The sequence below is a fragment of the Ctenocephalides felis genome, unplaced genomic scaffold (genome assembly GCF_003426905.1).
Source record: "Ctenocephalides felis isolate EL2017-DRISC unplaced genomic scaffold, ASM342690v1 CF-g0.4_SCAFFOLD_00596, whole genome shotgun sequence".
Lineage (NCBI taxonomy): Eukaryota > Metazoa > Arthropoda > Insecta > Siphonaptera > Pulicidae > Ctenocephalides > Ctenocephalides felis.
Window position 1 is genome coordinate 1 of NW_020536750.1, and position 20,569 is coordinate 20,569.

General features: G+C 29.1%; 2 protein-coding genes across 2 annotated transcripts; one reads left to right on the forward strand and one right to left on the reverse strand.

Annotated features, from left to right (window-relative positions):
• The first annotated feature begins 11,571 nt into the window (after positions 1–11,571).
• On the forward strand, positions 11,572–18,615 carry LOC113366486 (soluble guanylate cyclase 88E-like). The gene is made up of 12 exons (XM_026608097.1): positions 11,572–11,739; positions 11,805–12,086; positions 13,223–13,428; positions 13,501–13,624; positions 13,696–13,831; positions 13,906–14,032; positions 16,059–16,263; positions 16,387–16,533; positions 16,951–17,083; positions 17,645–17,872; positions 17,937–18,185; positions 18,260–18,615. The coding sequence occupies exons 1-12, from the start codon at positions 11,572–11,574 to the stop codon at positions 18,613–18,615; spliced, it is 2,361 nt and encodes a 786-aa protein (XP_026463882.1).
• Positions 18,616–19,120: 505 nt separating this feature from the next.
• Positions 19,121–20,397, reverse strand: LOC113366475 (traB domain-containing protein-like; the record flags this gene model as incomplete). The annotated part of the gene is made up of 4 exons (XM_026608086.1): positions 19,121–19,790; positions 19,859–19,967; positions 20,038–20,192; positions 20,258–20,397. Coding segments are annotated over 4 exons (558 nt in total), but the record flags the coding sequence as incomplete, so codon positions are not given.
• Between the last annotated feature and the right edge of the window lie 172 nt (positions 20,398–20,569).

The following is a 20,569-nucleotide window of genomic DNA, read 5'->3' on the forward strand; positions in this document are numbered from 1 at the left end:
AATTAGGCATGGATACCGCGGTAAGTTTAAACTTTAAATTTGTGAAATGATTTATTATAGTTTTATAAATATTATTATAATTTCCCGAAGAAATTAAGTTTTCGCAAAAAATCGATTTGCTTATTTTGAAGTAAAATTTCTTTAGGCGCGACTAGGGTGTAAATCTGTACAAATGCAACGGAAGTGCGTTACAGCAGATAAGATAAGATAAGAGTCGAGATCTGTCGTTGTATGCGTACGATATCGTCGACAAGGAAGTCGGCATAGATAATAAACATTTTAAAGTTACATCGTAGTACAAATGTTGATGTTATGAAAAATGCCTGAATCAGAAGAATATTTTACCCTGTTCCTTAATATTTTACCTATTTCTTAGAAATTATTTCTATATTATTCGTAGTCTCTATAAATCTTTGAATTTATTAAAATGGAAAATTTTTTTAGGCAAGACAGATATAAAAGTTGTTCAAAGAATGAGATTATATCGCGAAAAAGTAAAAAAAAATACAAGCAGTCAATGAATGTATGTTAATTTTAATTACATGAAGTTTTTCAAACACAGTTACATGATGAGTGAAGTTGCGAAAACAATATTTGTTTAGGCGTTGTTTATATGATGAACTTATAATCCACTGTATGAACGAATATTATAGAATTTATTAATCAGCAATTACTCCACTTCTCTAATGAAGATTCATTTCTAAATGCTAATTACAATGACAAACCGATCATGTCATATCTGAAGTATCACTTTATTACTTCCGAAGGAGAAGGTTATGTTTTCATCAAAAAATCCGATTCGCTAATTTTATTTTTCTCAACGTTTCAAGCCATTCTGAATCGAATGAGACCGAATTTGGAAAAAGTATGTGTGTGTGTGTGCGTGTATGTGAACATTTTTTTTGCCGTAAATCGACGTTTTCTCAAAACGGTTGGACCTATTTCAAAATTTAAAAGCCATTCAATGTATTTCGATGAGGACTAGCGTTTCTGAGTTTTGTGTGACATCGGTCAAGCCGTTTCTTTATGAATCGCAGAAAAGTGAAAAATTTTGTCCACGTTTTAGCCCCCAAATCTTAATCGATTTTGAAAAAATTCAAAAACCGTTCGAAAGATATTGGTTGGGAATTGTGCTGATTAGTTTTTGACGGTAGATCTGCTAAAAATTCGACGATTTTTATTATTATTGTTTTGACTGTAGATACCATAGTCTTCTAGATCATACTAAAATATTACAGCCCTACGACAACTCGTTTAGCTTTAAAAATTCATCAAAGTTTGCAAAAATTAGTATCGTTCTTTTGGCATTTGTCAAAATTAGACCTTGATCGACGTTTTCTCAAAACGCCTGAACCGATTTCAGAAATTTAAAAGCCATTTGATGTATCTCAATGAGGACTATCGTTTGTCAGTTATGTAAGACGATCTGCCAAACCGTTTCTTTTGTAATTTGAAAAAAAGTTTTAAAACTCTTCGTCCACATTTAAGCTCAAACTGCCGAATCGATTTTAAAAATCAAAAACTGTTCGAAAGATATTAGTTGGGAATGATACAGATAGTTTTAGGATTTAGTTTTAGTTTATATATATATATATATATTATATATATTAGATTAGGTGAAAATCTAAATAATATATATATATATATATATATATATATATATATATTATAGTTTTAGTTTAATTTTGTTGAGGCTAAAGGTTTGTAATATTGTTTCGCTTCCTTATCAAAACGGCAAAAACTTTGTTAAAAATAAGTCATGGATAGATCAGATATCTTTGAATATTTGATAAAAATAAAACGGCAAAAACTTTGTTAAAAAATCCATGTAAATATATCTTTGAATCCGTGGATAGATATCTTTGAATATTTCATAATAGTCCATGATTTGAACTTGATATTTATTATATTCAAATTGAGTAAAATGAGTTTTAAAAAAAGCATGAATGGCAGTTCGTGGTTTTAACTTGATATTTATTATATTCATGCTTTTTTTAAACACATTTTACTCAATTTGAATATAATAAATATCAAGTTAAAACCTTAGGTATATCCTTTGAATAATTTTTTATTCTTATTATAGGTGCTTATGACTTATAAGAATGCCTTAAAGGAACCATAAATCTTGGGTCTGTTCTATAGTAGAGGAAAAATATAATCAAAAACTAATTGGATAAAGTCTTTTTGAGGAACAGGCGAAATTATCCTGTTTGATGAGCTTTCAGGGCGTGTATAATTGCAAAAAAAAAATGAAATCTTTGGTTGTAACATCGTAATTTTAGCAAAAAAATGGATTTGTTTTCGCAATTTTTGAAATGTTTTGACTGATTCGAATAGATTTTGGGACGCTGATTCTAAAAATGCTATCCGTTTTTGGATAAATCCACATACACTCCGCGAAAAATCGAAATCTTTGGTTTCAAAATCGATTTTTTTTAAAGAATCGAGTTTGTTTTCGCGATTTTCAAAATGTTTTGATGGTTTTGATAGATTTTGAGTCGCTGAATTCGAAATTTTAACCGTCTTTGTATAAATCTGCATACCCCTGCGAAAAATGGAATGTTTGTTCGCAGAATCAAAATTTTACTAATGAAATGAACATTTTTTTTCGCGATTTTCAAAATGTTTTGACCGATTCTAATAGTTTTCGAGGCGGCGATCCCGAATATGAAATCAATTTTTGGAAAAAAAAAATTCTGCCCCTACGACCAACTTGAAGTTTGAAAAACTGCTAACTTTGAAGCTGATTTTAACTATGAAGACGATGATAAATTTGTATTTTTTTTGGTTTGGTATAAAGATTGTACTTTAGTCTACACAATGCATTCATTAAAATTATTAATTTCATTCATTAAGGGCCTTAAAATTGCATTTAAAAGTCACGATTTTGGCCAATTTTGGCAGCCCCTGAAAAACCGGTTTTGTATGGGAAAAATAGTAAAATTTGTAAAATTTTTAAATTACATCAAAGTAGGTTTGGTTTGCTGCTAATCAGGCGTTAATACGAATTTATTAAAAATTATCTTCTTTCTACCCTTCCAATATATATATATATATATATATATATATATATATATATATATATATATACACCTAAGTCTGTTTTTACACGGAGATTGGTTCCAGAAGAATCCGTGTAAAAAAAAACCGTGTAAAAAAAGACATTGATCTTATACAAAAATGGTTTGTTCCTAATCTCTAAAACCTATTAAAATTGGTGAAAAACAAGAATTTTTAAGAACAAGAATTAAATTAGTGCTATTCACATTTGCTTTAAAGCACCAGTAAAAATTGTTTGTACGCGCTAAAGGGGAATTCACTTAAATCTTTAAGCTAGTGTTCGCAAACTATAGATACTATCGATGGTTTCAGACTTTTTTCTTTCATAAATACTTTTTTGTGATATCAACATACTTCGCAAAAATTAAATTTGACAAAAAAAAAATTGAATACATAATATTTCAAATCGTGCTAAATGGAATAAAATCGTGCAAAAAAATTAAAAATATTCAATTTTCAAACCGTGTTATATCAAAACCGTGTACAAAAAGACCGTGTAAAAACAGACTTAGGTGTATATATATATATATATATATGCATACATTATATATATATATATATATATATATATATATATATATATATATATATATATATTATATATTATATATTATATATTGTCGATTTTTGTAATACTGAAACTCAATAAATCTAAATATTTGTCTATATGTTTTATTTATTTACAGAGTTAAAAAAATTATCGAATTTAAATTTATTTTTCAGATAAATGGGGTTCGAACACACAAACCTCGAATTGTTATTCTGGCCTAAACCGTATCTTTACGACCTCGGCCATTTGCTCACTCGAAACAGCATATTTTTTGGAAACTTATATTTTTCATTTCAGAAATAAGACTTTATATTTTACAAATAGAAAACAGTTCTGTATAACCAATTGGCCGAGAGCGTTAAGTGACGACTTCGATTGCTCAGTGTTTCTCGGTTCAAATCCCGAAGATGCTTGAAAATTCGAATGTATCGTTTTTCATAATTATCAAATATTAGTTCAAAATATTAAATTCAGGTGTCGCATTTCGACCTTGACACTTAGTATATTTCTGAAAAACAAAAAAACTCAAGTTTCGCACTTGAGAGATGACGAAGGTACAGGAAGAACCGCGCGAAAGAGAAGGGTAGAGGCAAATGATGAATAAGAGAGATGTGTATGATACATATACTTTATTCAAATTCAATATTAATATAATATGAGAATAAAAATAACTATTATCATCAATAACTCAAATAGCCGAGTGGTTTAAGTGACCGCATACTCGGTGAAATCACTCCTGGAGGCACAAGGTGAGACGGATCGAGTCCAGCAGAAGGCAACGACGACCAACTCTGAAGCAGAAAAAATGAAGCAGTGCTGGTGACTGGCTGTTGGCAGGCGCGGTGGGTCCTGAAACGAACGCACGAAGTGATGGTCAACCTGAAGTTCATGATGCGAGGGGTTACACGCAGGGAGACACACATTGCGGAGGATGCATGCCGAACCCAAAAATCTACCCAAAAAACGCAACATGCAAAAAAAAAACAACACCGAAAATGTGAAAAAAAAAGCGAAAAAAAGCGAAAAAAAGAGGAGGAGGAGGAAGGAGGGGAGGGAGAGAGGCCTAAAAAAACCCCCTAAGTCCCAGATAATAGTTTTCTCTTTTCTGTCCAGCGTTGAAACTTTTTTATGTTTTTTAGTGTTCCCTCACACCAATTCCCAAAACCAACACTCGAATGAAATGAAGTCCACGTTGAAATTTTCACAACGAGCAAAAATTGCTGGGACTTAGTTAAAATTTTTAACTTTACCCCAAAAAATTTTCTCGTTATGAAATTTTCAATGTGGGCCTCATTCATTCGAATGTTGGCTTTGGGATAATACAGCATGCACAAATAACTCGTCTGTTTTAATCAAAAAGGTTTCACAAAATTTGGACTTAGAAAAAAAAAAATATCTAAAAGAGACTTAGAAAAAAAAAAAAAAAGAAAATTATTCGAAAGAATTATAATCAGAAAATTCGGACTTAGAAAAAAAAAATTATTCGAGAGAATTATTTAATTAATCGATGAAAAGAAATGATATTAATCGAATCAAAAATGTTTATACGACTTAATAAAACATGTGAAACCTTTACAATTAATCGAGACAAAAAAACAAATATAGCTGACTTGAATAATATACAAATTATTGGAAAAAGCCAAAAAAAAAATTCAATAAAACTTGAAAAATGAAATAATAAAAAATGTTCAAAAACTTAACCATTAAAAACTTCAAAACTGTTATAAAGCTGATTGTTATCCTTTATAAATCGAGTTAAATAATTTTTACAACTTGAATCGAATAATAAACTTGTTAACAAAATTATATTTTATCTAATCATTCAAGTCAACTCGTTGAAACTTTGATTGCATGTCTTGATCAAAATTGTTTTTAGTAATAAAAGAATAAAAATCTACAATTTAGCTATGCAGCGATATGATTGAATAAATTTAAAATAAAATTACAGTAAAAGACTTTTGAAAGATGCATTTAATTAACAATTTGGTAAGTCGTATTAAATATTTTAAATAATTTGATCAAAACCAACAATCGTGTTATCCATAAATAAGAATGTACATGCAGTCAATATCGCTACAGGGAAAACACATGATTCTTGATACTGGAAATGTAATTTAAAAAATTGTTTCCGAAGAATAATGAACAAGAGGTGTCACAAAAAGAGTTTTGTAACAAAGTAAATTTGTAATTTGTAATAAAATACCATCAATTTAGGAGTTACCTAAGGAAGGATGCCAGGGCCCCTTCAACAAATAAGTAGTCGATGCAAATAAAAACTGTATTGATTAACTAATAATTTGGTAACAAAAATTTAATAAATAGGAATTTTGAATTCTACACAACATCAGCTCTTTGTGTTATTATATAACAGAAGAATTTCTGATAGACTATTCACGGAATTGTAATAATATAAATTACTTTCAATGACTTTGATACATACGAGAAATATGAACTTTATTGATTTAGAACATGTATAAAAGGCACTTGTATAAATAAATAAAAAAAAACTGAATCAACATGTTTTTCCCATAGCAAATAAAATAAGAACATAGTTTTTCACACATATGTCTGCCAAATTATTCTAAAATCTTTTATTCGCATAATAGTTGTAGTTGAATAAACAAAAGATAAATTGTATTTCATGCATTAAAAATTAATAAAGTATACCTTTTTAAGAAAATGATAATGACTCAAATATAATAGTATAAACAAAACAATATTTTCAGCAGATATATGTATACAACTATATTAATAATGCACGACCAGAAAATATTTCACTAAAATATACACAGACTGCTTTATAAATTATATCGGATAACTAAGGAACAAGTTCTCAAAGCACCTTCGAATTTATTTCATTTAATATTAAAAACAAGAATTAAATACATAATTAATAATAAATATTTTTATTACAAGCATAAAAAGTAGCATGCAATCCGAACTCGGTCATTACTTGTAAATCTCTTTCAGAAAATAAATTATGAGTAATATCTCTTTATTTATTTCTACTGAAATTATAGTTTCACTAAAGATGACAAAAAATATGTGATGAAGTAAAAATTTTCAAAATTATTTGACTGCTTTAAATTTGAAAATAAGAAAAACATATATACATAAGAATTAAATATTGAATATTTAAAATATTATAAGTACTACATATCAGATGTAGTACGATAAATGTCTGTATATAATTCCAGAAATATATTCTTTGACTCGCTTTGTATAAAACATGCTTTGCACTTACATTTTTAGATATCCTGTATAGCAGCTCCCAGAACACAAATCCAAGACTTCAACCACCTCTGGAGCATCTGCCAGAAAACTCAAGTACTCGACACAAAATCACTACTTTAGAACCACTACATAACTTTAGTCTTTTACAAGTCTATTTGACCTGTTGCAATTGTCCGAGTAAAGTTTTTACACAACACACGGACTTATATTAGAGACTTTCGTAAATTTAGAATTCTATAATAACAGATATGTTGTGGAAGTACTTCAAGTATTACCTACAAAACCACATATATAAATTACATTTGATAATTGCATATATATATAAATAAAGGATACATTAGCACTGTAAATAAAAAGTTTAATTATAAAATTGATTCAAAATGGGGGCCCTGAAAGAGATAATTATTACATTCAAGGTACACCGAAGCACTTCCACGAATACCCATTTTTTTGGCTTTTAATTAACATTTCACAATATATTGTTTATATCAATATGATCTACAGAATTAATTAGACGATTTGATGCACAAATTAATTAAATCTAATTAAGGATTTAATTAAAAACTCTTAATTAACGCGAGCTTATGTTAATTCACGAACAATTTCTTTGACATTTGAAGTGGCTGAAGTTAGGAAAATGACGACCGCAACTGTTTGTGCAATTTAAAGCGCGAAATTCAAACAGAAATTTGAAACATTGTGAAATTCACTTATAATTAGGGAATGCAATACCGATGGAAAATTTCAATACCGGTATTTCGGTAAATTTTCATTTTAAAATCGGAATACCGGTAAATTACCGGTATTTTTATTATCTTAAACAAACGTAAACAAAATTGAAAGTTAACAGTACAAATATAAAAAAATGTATATACAACTACAACTATATTCAACTAAAAAACAATAAAATAAAACAATAAGTTTATTTCTTTAAATAATAATTTAACAAAATAATATTCAATTTAATTAATTTATTATCTAGAATATTGAGTACTTTTCACCAAAAACAAACTTATGAGTAAGAAAGACCAAAACTCATAAAAGATTATATTACATTATTATAATAAACTGTATTGTCTGTATCCGATGTGTTAAATTAGCATAATCTCCAATATTTAAAAAAAATAATTTTTCTACACTAATTTAAAATCGTATACTTTGACAAGATAAATAATAACTTACTATAATTGATGAGTATTGTTATTTAAAACAATGTGATGCTTCTATAGTACTTTCAAACTTCGAAACGTTTTCGAAAAATAATATTTTATAATTGTAATAAGAAGCAAACATATTTAGTAATTATCATAATTATTATGTATAAAGTTAGAAAAAAATAAAGATTACGCAGGGGTAATCTGTATGATATAAAATATTTTGGTGCAAATATCACTTAAAAAACCGTTACATTATTTTACATCAGATGAAACAAACATTATTATTTATCAGTCCAATTCTATTTATTGTAACACGATATGAAGCCCTTAGTAAAGCAATAAATATTCAGTTTAATGGCGAGTTGAGATAATATTTGACATTTGTTTATCCTATAGAATCACTTAAAGATATAGCTGTTTATGCGGTTATGGAATTTAAAGATAAATTTGTTCCGGGCAATTTAAACTTTAGTGTATTATGTATCAAATAGCGCTTATGTAAAAATACCGAAAATACCGGTATTTTTGTTGTAAATACCGGTAAAAATACCGCCAAAAATAAAATTAAAAACTAAAACGATTGAATTGGAGTGAAAATAAAAAAAAGAAAAAAAGCAAATAGTACTTACAATTAGATAGATTTTAATAATCCATGGTATCAGGATATGGTAATGCACAACACAACATTAAACTTGCATTTAAGCAATATTTCACAATTTACTAACGTAAAAAATCACAGATAGATAGTGTGTGTGATATATGTGTTGTCAGTAAACTGGTTTTGAAGACATAACGGAGAAAAGATTTTTTAAAAAATATTTTTACCAAGATTCTACACATGTGTGGTAGTTCCACATTGTATTGTATGGGTTCCGGTCCCATGATTATCCGTGATCCTTCTTAATGGGTCGATAATAAAATATCATTAAAAAAAGTTCTAGCTCTGAGAAAAGAGGTTAGTCAAATAGTTCACTGGCTCTTCTACTATTACGCGCTTCGTTGTTTCGTCTTTAAAACAGCTACGCAACGCTATTGCTTTAAAAAAAGTTCAAGATTTTCAAAAAAAATCGAAATATAAAAACAGCAAATTTTTTAAAGAAATCCACAATTTTTGGTCGGAACGTTCCACCAATTTTCCAAAGCAGCCGTATATATATATACATATATATGTATATATACATATATATATATATATATATATATATATATATATATATATATATATATATATATATATATATATATATATATATATATATATATATATATATGTATACTTGCAACAGCACGCGCGTTTACCAGTTGAAGTCGTATTATTGTCCATGGACCTTGATTGCGAGAATATATACTTAATATATTAACGACATCAATGTGTCAATCGTGTTTTGAATTATTACTACTTATTTCTGGTACTGATATATATATATATATATATATATATATATATATATATTATGAATGAGTTGGTTCAGCATAACAGTAAGTATAAAATATAATGTAATTAAAAAGTTTTTCAAATCCTTATATAAATATAATATATATATATATATATATGTATATATTTCTGTATATGTATAATAATTTTTCTTCAGATGATAAAAAACGTGGAGATAAAAACAAAAAGTTTTATGGGCAGGCATTCATCCAGATAACAGATCAAAAATTAAATTAAGTTTCTAAACGACAACTATTTTGAGGAGGAATAATGCTTATGGTAAAATTCTATCAGAATCCTATTAGATTTCTTAAACAATGTATGTTTATTATAAGATACTCGATGTCTTAAATTATTTACTTTGCTATAAATTTAAACAGAAAGACAGAAGAACATCGAAAGTGATTGTATTTTTTAATACAGATCATTGCGTATTTTGAGTTATTTTAATAGCCTTACAGTGATATTATTAAATGATATTAATGCAATTAAAACTAGAGGTGCAAGGCATCGTGTCTTAAATCAAATATCTAGAACTTTCCAAACCGTATTATCATACGGCTCTAATCAATTGAACAGTGAGCTCTTATGAAGAATCAGGTAGTATGTATCCTTTATCTATCATTTAAAAAAATTCTTCTAACCTTTTTACTTTTTATTTCAGACTAAATTCTGCACTACTAAATCATCTGCCCTCATCGACTCTATTCAATCAAAAAATTTAGAAATATTTTACATGAATGAAAATTTTAAAAGCTTTAAACTTCTATACTGTCGAAAATGTTAAGAATATTCGTTTGAACTATGTAAATGAACTTTAAACATTATAAATCTTGGTGCGGGATCCAAAGAAATGGAAACAAAATTTATACTTATCATTAAAAATATCTGATAATTTGAGGTGCATACGCCTAATGATCATTTTTGACCGCCAAATGACATTCTTTTAACGTTTTTTCAGAATCTATAAAACCGCTGGGCCTGCCTTCCCTAAATTGTAATCAATTCTTCATTCCGTCAATACAAGTGAATTGTTTTTCGAATCATTCAATTGGACTCTCCTCACCGAATTGCCATATTTTGCACCAGACTTTGTCAAAACCTAAAAAGCACATCTGCCCATCAATAGAAATCGAACGGTTTTTGAATCATTCAAATCTTATTCTCTTTTATCTATAGGTTGATTGGTGTACTCTTCTGTTATGTATGGATTCACACACGCATACAGGTGATGTATGAAAATCCATTATTCAAAAATATGCCCAATTGTTCAGAAACCTCTGAAATGTTAAGATGTGCAAAAATTTTATTTTCGATTGTTTTGCGATTACTATTAACTATGCTCAAATCCTACTATAACGAAGATATTTCTTTACTTTTACTATTAAAGAAGTATTTAAAAATATACTTTCCACGGATTGCTATTATATTATGATGTTTATATAATTCTTTAAATACTCCCTAGCTGCTACCACCCTGACTTCATATATATATATATATATATATATATATATATATATATATATATAAATATTTGTATGTATACTGTTATCGTACAGATGTAAGTCTATCCTTGGTCTCAGGTATAATCAATAATAAGACTTCATAATTCGCCGTATAAGCTTCTACAAAAATAAAATACTAATCTGGATAAAAATTTAACAAAATAACAAAAATATAAGAAACAAATGCTAAACTATGATTATACTTATGCAATTACATTTTGCAATTAATCAGAAAATTAATGAAACAATGATTATTCAAAAGTGAGCGTCATTGTTTAATATTATAACAATAATAATTAAAATGTTTTGTTCGATTTTTATGGTGATATTTTTAATGTGCTATAATCGTAAATTGATCGGATATAATAAGGAATAGATATTGAACATTTTTGGGAGGATTGTTTTTGTTAGATTATAGAATTGAAGAAGCACTAGGGCATTTTCGATTAATTGCTTTAATAGGGCTCGCGTTCATTATTTGCAGAACTAATTGATTGGGGGGTACCAGTACATTCAATGCCATTGTGTACGAGTGTGGTGAGTTGCGTGCAAACAGTTGGTTCAGTGGATTTTATCAACGCAAAAGCGTAGTACGTACGTCGCGGTTAACGCGACAATATTCAAAAAAAAATGTACGGAATACTGTTAGAAAATTTAGTGTCCTTCATTAAAGAAGTTTACGGAGAAGACAAATGGCATGAAATCCGACGTCAAGCTGGCATCGATGCCCCAGCATTCAGTGTTCATCAAGTTTATCCGGAAAACTTACTGAACACGTTGGCTAAAAGAGCTCAACAGGTTCGGGATTTTATACCTCGAACTATATCAATTATTCCAATGTGGCGATCATTCCATTTCTCTAGGTTTTAGGTTTGACCGAACGTGAGTTTATGACCGCAATGGGTGTTCAGTTTGTGAGTTTTGTGAGCCAATATGGATATGACAAAGTATTATCGGTTCTCGGAAGACATATGAGGGATTTTTTGAATGGTTTGGATAATTTGCACGAGTACTTGAAATTTTCATACCCCAAAATGCAAGCACCAAGTTTTATATGTGAGAATGAAACAAGGCAAGGTTTAACCTTGCATTACAGAAGCAAACGGAGAGGTTTCGTGTATTACACGATGGGTCAAATTAGAGAGGTTAGTGAATTAAGAACTGAAGGTACTAAACACATTAATGTTAGTATTAGGTTGTCAAATATCTCCCTTCCGCCTTTTTGTATTATAAACCAAGAGCAAAAAAGCGGAAAGGAGATATTTGACAACCTAATATTATACATTGCTACTTTACACCTTCATAATAAAGATAATTATATTTAATGTACAAGTAACCATACAGTATAGCAAAGGGTTACGTTTCAAAAAACTACCTACAAACTGTTACGCGAATTCGTGCTATACGAAACAGAGCAGGGATTAGTACAAAAAGAGGGGTCGTGTTCCAAAACTTGAGAAAAAAAGATACATATTATAATTTCATAATAAAGGTAATTATTTTTATTAAATTTTCTTAACTAGTAATACTTATTAAATTTTATAATCATTTTCTCCGTCATAACTAACAATAAGTGCTATCCAATACGAACTATTTTTTGGCAAGATATCTTCATCCCCTGAGCATTTTTTGTACTGGTTTCAGACTCATCCTCTTTGTAATTTTTTGTAAAAAATCTGTTATTTGCGATAGTATAGTTTTAATGAAAAGATCTTTATATACTTTTATTGATGCTACATACAAGCAGTGCGCTTATTTTATTTGAAGGATCTTTGTTTAAATAATATGGCCAACTGTTTGGATAAGCCTAGACATTTTTTTGAATAGTACGTACGCACTTCAATTTAAAATTGTTAAATGAGGTATCATTTCCACTGGTTTTAATATGTTTAATAAGATCTTGTACGGTGATTTCACTAATTTTATAAATTTAAGCTTTAATAGCTTTTTCTTTTATTTTATAAAATATTTGCTTAATTCTCGAACTTGGTTAAGGGACATTCATAATTGTCGAACTGTGTTAGAGTGTGGTTAATGCTAAAAGTCATCATTTGGAAAAATCATTGAACGCAGATATGGAGCTTTATGAAATTTATAATAGATTTTTCATTTGTACTACAGCTGATTACTTTACGATAAGTGAATTTGAAGCAAATAAAATTTAGTATATTTATCCTATGCATTGAACCTTACAGTTGTATTTTCAGTAGTGCGTTCTTCACCAATAAAATTTTATTCTTGATTGTTCAAAATAATACATCTGAAATATTTTTAATCAAAGGTGGCACGTCATTTTTATCACAAGGAAATGGAAATAATATTAGTACGAGAAGAAATGCTAATGGATACGGTGCATGTAACGTTTCAATTATCTTTCGACAATCGAGCATTTACACTGGCGTCATTAGCAATGACCCGCGAAGAAAAACATCTACCAATTAGTGCTGCAGTACTCTTTGAAATTTTTCCATTTTGTATAGTTTTCGGGTAACTTATCCTTAGATACTTTATAAATGTATCAAAATTGTAACAGAAAGTAATAACATGCTCAATTTGTAGTGCAGACATGATCATAAGGAGTATAGGCAATTCTTTGATGGTGATTCTACCAAATCTACTAGGAAAAAAAATTACGTCAAGATTTGAATTAGTTCGACCTTTAATCTCTTTTAAATTTCAAACGGTAAAAATTCATAAATAAAGTAATTTACAATATTAATACGCTTGGTTTAAAGTGGTGGTTTATTTTTGAAGATTTTGAACCGGACAAATAATATTTTTGAATTAGTAACTCACGAGCCAGTTCAAGAGCAACCGGGTGATACAAGAATTGCAGAGTTTAAAAATGAAGAAAGCGATTTAATGGAGGACAAAACTTTGAGACTGAAAGGTTTTATACTTTCAACAATGAAATAATTAAATTTATTTATGGTGTTAGTAATTATTTAAGAATACGATTATTAGGACAAATGATTTACATGGAAAATTGGAGGATGATGATGTACCTTGGCACTCCTGTAATGCCAGATTTAACTGCTTTGATATCCACTGGACTATATATAAATGATCTCTCTATGCATGATTTTAGCCGGTAAATATTTTTTTATTTTATATTTTACGGTCCACAATTTTGAATACTTGAATTTGAATATATGTATATTTGTATTAATGCACATATACATTTATATGCATTATATGTATATATATATATATATATATATACATACAGGGCCGGTCCTGGGGTCCTTAGCGCCCGCATGCAAGATTTGTCCTAGCCCCCCCCCCCAATAATTTCAACTGTTTTATCAGTTTTTCATTAAAATTATATAAACATTTACTTTATTTTTTTAAATTAATTTTTAATCATTCTGAATTTAGTACACAAAAATTTAGATGTAATCTAAAAGCGTATAAAATACATTAATTTTAAATTTATTTAGAAAATCGAGGCGATTCACGGGTTGATCATAATCAAATATTTTTAAATTCTCAATTATTTCTGACGCAGGTGTAATATTAATATTTTGGTTTTGAAACATTTAACTTATTTATTATGCTATTTATTCTATAGAGCAAATCACGCCAAAAAAGCAAAAAAGAATAGTCTTTAATTTTTAAACATAGCATTCGTATTTTATGTTTTAAATTAAATTTTATTTTAATTTATTTTTTCATTATTTACAATATTCAAAATTGCATCGTAAACTCCTCCGTATTGGTATCGTAAGATCCGAATTGTATTCAGCTTTACTTTCCCATCAGATTCAAAGTATCAGATTGTTGTTTTAAAGTTAAACTTTTAACGTATTTTTAAAGTATTTTCCAAAAACATGCAAAAAATTACATATTCCCTTAACTGTACTGAAACAAATTATATTTGTATCTGTATTATTTCTGCATAGTTAATAATTATGTATAAAAAAAGCTTAAAGATTTTTGTTCCTAAGTACATTTTGCTTTCATTTTTCATATTTGCTCCATTTCCATAACCCTAACCACGCATGTCTTCAACATTCAAAATTCATCAGAAGCGAAACATTTGCAATAAAAGCAAAAGTTACAATTCAATTTCTCGGAATAAACATGCCATTTTTTAAGCACTGACTCCCCATTTTTTATTTTCCCGATTATAATTTGTTTATATTTTTTAACAAGTTTCGTTTTAACTAAATCAGCTCGCAATTTTTCGTCAATAATGCCCAATAGTTAATTTAATTTTTCGCAGGTTTGAGCTTATGGGATTGAACACTAGACAATTTCTTTTTCGATTCCGCGTTAACTTCAAACAAAGAAAAAATTTAATAAGTAGATTAAGCAATGAACAGAGCTGTTATTTACTAATTTGCAGAGTTATTAATCGGTTAATTGTTTCTACTGATATCACATTGCAAAATAAATGTAAATAAATGCTTTTTGTGTCTTCGTATCCCTAATTAAGTTAGATTGTTTATTATAATTTATTATGTATACTAAATTTTATATAATTCTAGATTTTATATAAATAATTCTAGATTTTATATAAAAAATATAAATATTATATTATAAATATATTATATTATAAATTTAATTTTTGAAACTCGTTTTGGCGCCCCCTAAGGCGTGCGCCCGCATTTTTTGCATGCATCGCATGCAAGGCAGGACCGGCCCTGTATATATATATATAAAGTAATCAGTCATTCGCATTTTTCTTCCTCTTAATCATTTCAGTCCTCTTATTTTACAATCGACGACGTAGTGCAGCATGCACTCTTTACTCATTACGAGTACGATGCAGTTTTCTTTTCTTTTTATGATCGTACCTAGTAGAGTTCTTTCTTCTCCATCCTTCACAGCACTTCTTTATTTATTAAATCCGTCCACTTTATCCGTCTCCATTCATCTCGAGCACCACATATAAAATATCTCCAGGTAGTTCTGTCGGCATTTCTTAGAGTCCATGTCTCTAAACCGTACAGAGACGCCTTCTTTTGCTGTTGTATTTTTTATATTACTGTTAATCACTTTATTAGCCGTTTATCGTACTCATCCTTTTTGTTAAAAAAAAGTTTAATGCATTTCAAGTAAAAAAATAAACAAATATATAATAATACTAGTATTTAAAACTTTAATAATTCAAGAGACTTAATGTTGGCCGGAACTCAGCAATCAGTCGAGCTGAAATTGGCATTGGATCAGGAGCAACAAAAAAGTAAAAAACTTGAAGAATCAATGAGAAAGCTAGATGAAGAAATGCGCCGTACAGATGAATTGCTATATCAAATGATACCAAAACAAGTTGCAGATCGACTAAGAACAGGGGAAAATCCTATTGATACATGTGAGGTAAAAATACCTAACAGCACTATAGAAAAGCATACAGTACGTTATAAGTGCAGTAAATGTCTTAAGTTTACATATTAAAACATACAAGATGCTATCGTAGTCAGACGTTTCATTGTATTTCAGATGTTCGATAGTGTGTCCATATTATTTTCCGACGTAGTTACTTTTACTGAAATTTGTAGCAGAATAACGCCTATGGAAGTGGTTTCCATGTTAAATGCAATGTATTCAATATTTGATACATTGACAGAAAAAAATAATGTTTATAAAGTAAGTAATATATTTATAGTTACAAACTATAAATCGTGCATCGTGCCTTAAATTTTTTTTTTTTTGAAAGCTTTAAAAAAATTTTTTTTTAACTTTTATTATGGATCTCCAATACCGCTGGACCTGCTTTCCAAAAATTTAATCAGTTCTTCATTCCGTCATTCAAACCGGACGCTCTGTTCTCTCAAAAACAGAATTGCCATTTTGCACACTTTTTGACTCGAATCTTCGAAACGGCTGGATCTGCCTTTGCCAAAAACTAATCAGAGCGCCTCCCCATCAACAGTAATTGAATTATTTAACGCCGAATAATTTTGAATTATTTAAATAAGTTGATCAGTGCTCTCGAAATCGTGGACAAAAATATGTAGCCATTCGTGTGTGCTGTATGTAAATTAATTTTTAGTTATTTTTTAGGTAGAAACAATAGGAGACGCATACATGGTGGTATCAGGTGCTCCGGAAAAGCAGGACAACCATGCCGAAAAAGTTTGCAACATGGCTTTGGACATGGTTGAAGCAATTACAGATCTAAAAGATCCTTCCACGGGTTTATTTCAATTACTAATAAATATAAATATTATGAGATGTGTTGAAATGTTCATACCGGCTCTGATATTCACACGAAAGATTTATATAGGATAGAAACTACATATATGGAATTTTTAGATTTAACTTATTTTGTAATGTTAGAAATATCTGGACTGCAATTCACGAGTCAAGCTTTGGTTTTAGTTTTCGCATTTTCAAATATTCTAAATTTTATTGATAGTATAAATTATAAATCTCCGACACAACACAAAATTTTAAAATCAAAGTGTTTATACTTTATTAATCGTATTCCTAAAAGTTGAGCTAATTTTAATAATATAATAAAGAGTCACCATTTAATTATACTCGGTGAGTTATTGTAACAATATATAAATTGCTAACTCAGCGCAGTATTTGATCCGTCCGTTATCGTGGATATAAATAGATGATGTTATACTGATAAAAAATTGCAATACCTAAACATTTCAACTGCATCTGCATAAATACATTGCTTTTAATATGATAAATTTGTTGAATGAATATGAATACCCGGAAATTACGAGGGTTGCATTTTTAATAGGATCTCACTTGCAAATACGCGTCGGCATTCACTCGGGAGCAGTAGTTGCTGGTATAGTCGGGCTGAAAATGCCAAGGTATTGTTTATTCGGAGATTCAGTAAATACAGCGAGTAGAATGGAATCTACTAGTGTCGCTATGAAAATTCATATATCACAATCTACTAGGGTTTTAATACCCCCAAATTATAAAGTTACCGAGCGAGGCGATATCACCGTCAAAGGAAAAGGTACACGAATTTGCCGGATATAATGAATATCCAATACATGCTATGACTTTACATTACATTACAGGATCAATGAAAACATATTGGTTAGATAAGAATGAATTAAGAAAACCTCTAGGAAATATAATGATACAAGCGACACAGACAAGTACAAACACAAATATTTCACAAGACCAAGAATATCGGATTGATGATCATGTAACTGAGAATTACCGAACGGATTCAGGCCATAGCAGAGGTAGTGATTGCAGAAGTGTATATTCACCAGTAACATTTCAAGATGTAGATTATGTAATTAATTCACCAAACAGACGAGGTATTATCCTCTCCGTGCCAAATAGTATACATAGAATTCATATAGTAGATAGATCCATTTTTATTTATTTGCAGATTCAAATAATTGTTGTCCAAGTGACATATTTGGTTCTTTAGTATTTAATTCACACGACATATCGGATGTAAGTAGTGATACTGTTTCTTGCCCTTCCACGCCGCCTGACCACATTTTCCGCTTATCAACTGCACCGGCGCACACCATAAATCACCAGTACACATTGGATGAAGACATATTATATTTAGGGTTACGTTCACCGCCTCCCACTGCTCCTGCGATAATGGACAAAGACGTCCGGCAATCCGGCTCTCATTCCAAAATCGCCATGGACACTAGAAAGCTTAATGTACCACAGAAGATGACGTATTGCAATTACAAAACTGCCAGAGCAATCGAACAACGGAAAAGGTAGTATGTTTAGTTTGCTATATACATTTTATACCCAATGACTTCGGGTTACGGAAACTTGAGATTTAAATGCAAAGCATTTGTCAATCACACTTTGAATTTATTTCATAGCTAGATAATTTTGATTTAACTAAATCATTATTAAATTTGACATAAACTTAACTAGAGCATTGTTGATATAAATTATCTCAAGTGCAGAAGTAACCCGAAATCGTCTTACACTGTGTGAATCTTTGATGTATGAGTATGAGTATGAGATGAGAAGTTGCCAATAAAAGAGTTTAAAATATATACAAATAAACTATTGCAATATTAAAAAACATTATTTATATTTTTCATACTTACATAGACAGTGTAAAATTTTCAGTATGTAAAAGTACATTTAAAAATATTATATCAAAAATATACCTTAATTATCTACTATTGTTTTTGCATGTACATATATGAAACCTTTCATATATATACATATATAAATATATGAATACACATAAATATATATGCATGGCCGGCCAGAGGCAGGTGCACCAAGCACTCTTATTTCAAAACATACTATTTAAAATTCAAGATAACATATATATAATTATTGTTTATTTGTCAATTTTAAATTAATTGTTTAAACATTTAATTTTTGCTTTGAATCGATTTTTAAATGTATATTTAATGTTAAATGCATTTTTGTATTCACTTGCAAATTTGTGAAATGTTGACATATAATGCATGTATTACTATAGTACTTCTTCTTCGAGTTCATATTCATGAGGTTCCGCATTGCCATTTAGCTTCAAGCCCCGCAAAAAGTCCGACCGGCAATAATTATATATACATATTTATACCACATATATATACATAGAAATAGCTAAGATTTGTGAATGTACGAAAATAATCCACAACTGTCTCCTAGCTACTCCCATGTATATGTATATAAATATATATGTACATATATACATATCATATATAAATTCATAGTGTATGAAAATGGCATATATGCAAAATATGCTTAAATAAACTAATTTCTAATAAATGGTTCATTTGGAAGGCAAAATCTTCTGAGTCATCTCAAATATCCCTGTCTTTACACTCATAGGTAACATTTTGAAACTAAAATAAACACATGCAACCACAGCTGTATACTTAAAACCTTTTTGAATGATTATACTAGATTTTGATGGTTCAGGAACCCTTAAAAAATATTTTTAAAAATATAGCACAATGTATATCCATAATGATGATTCTACTAAATATATTACCTTAGAAGCTCTCTTATTTCTTCAGCCGTTACTTTGCCGAAATGTTTCACAATTCCTGAAATATGCCCTAATCCAACAACACCAACCACTAACAAAGGACGCTCCACGCCTAATCAATATATTGAATTACTATTTTTAATAAAATTAACAGAAGTTATTTAAAACTGATCGACACTTACTTGGATAGTGACGTGTTGCTACTTGCAATGAATATGCCAAGAATTTGTCACGCTCATGTATAAATACTCGACCCAATTCAGGATATTCCTTTGACAATTCCAAAAGCATTTTCTCCAGAAAATCAGAATTTTTATAATCCTCAACTTCTTTTTTGCTAAAGAGTCAAAATGATAAAAATCAAAAAAAAAATATAAAAGATTGCCAACTTATAATATTAACCTTATGGACGTTGGATGTACAAGCAAACTCCAAAGAAGTTTTATGGTTCTCCACCAACTCAACGCACCTAATGCTCTCTGTATAGTAATACTTAAAGGACGATCGCCCAATTGAAATACACATTTTGGAATCTTGGAAGCCTAAACAGAATTTTAAAAATAAAAATAAACCCCTTTAAATTTATATAATACATAGCTTAGTAAGAACTATGCAAAAATAATAAATATGTTGAAATTTATTGTCTCATTTGTGATTGTTTAACTAAATGAATATTTAATAAATTTATCAAAAAATTAATATTGTAGCCATATT

Coding starts and splice junctions, on each gene's coding strand:
- LOC113366486 (XM_026608097.1), top strand. CDS start 11,572: ATGTACGGAATACTGTTAGAAAATTTAGTGTCCTTCATTAAAGAAGTT. Junction 14,033..16,058: donor TCTATGCATGATTTTAGCCG/GTAAATATTTTT, acceptor TAATAATTCAAG/AGACTTAATGTTGGCCGGAA. Junction 18,186..18,259: donor TAATTCACCAAACAGACGAG/GTATTATCCTCT, acceptor ATTTATTTGCAG/ATTCAAATAATTGTTGTCCA.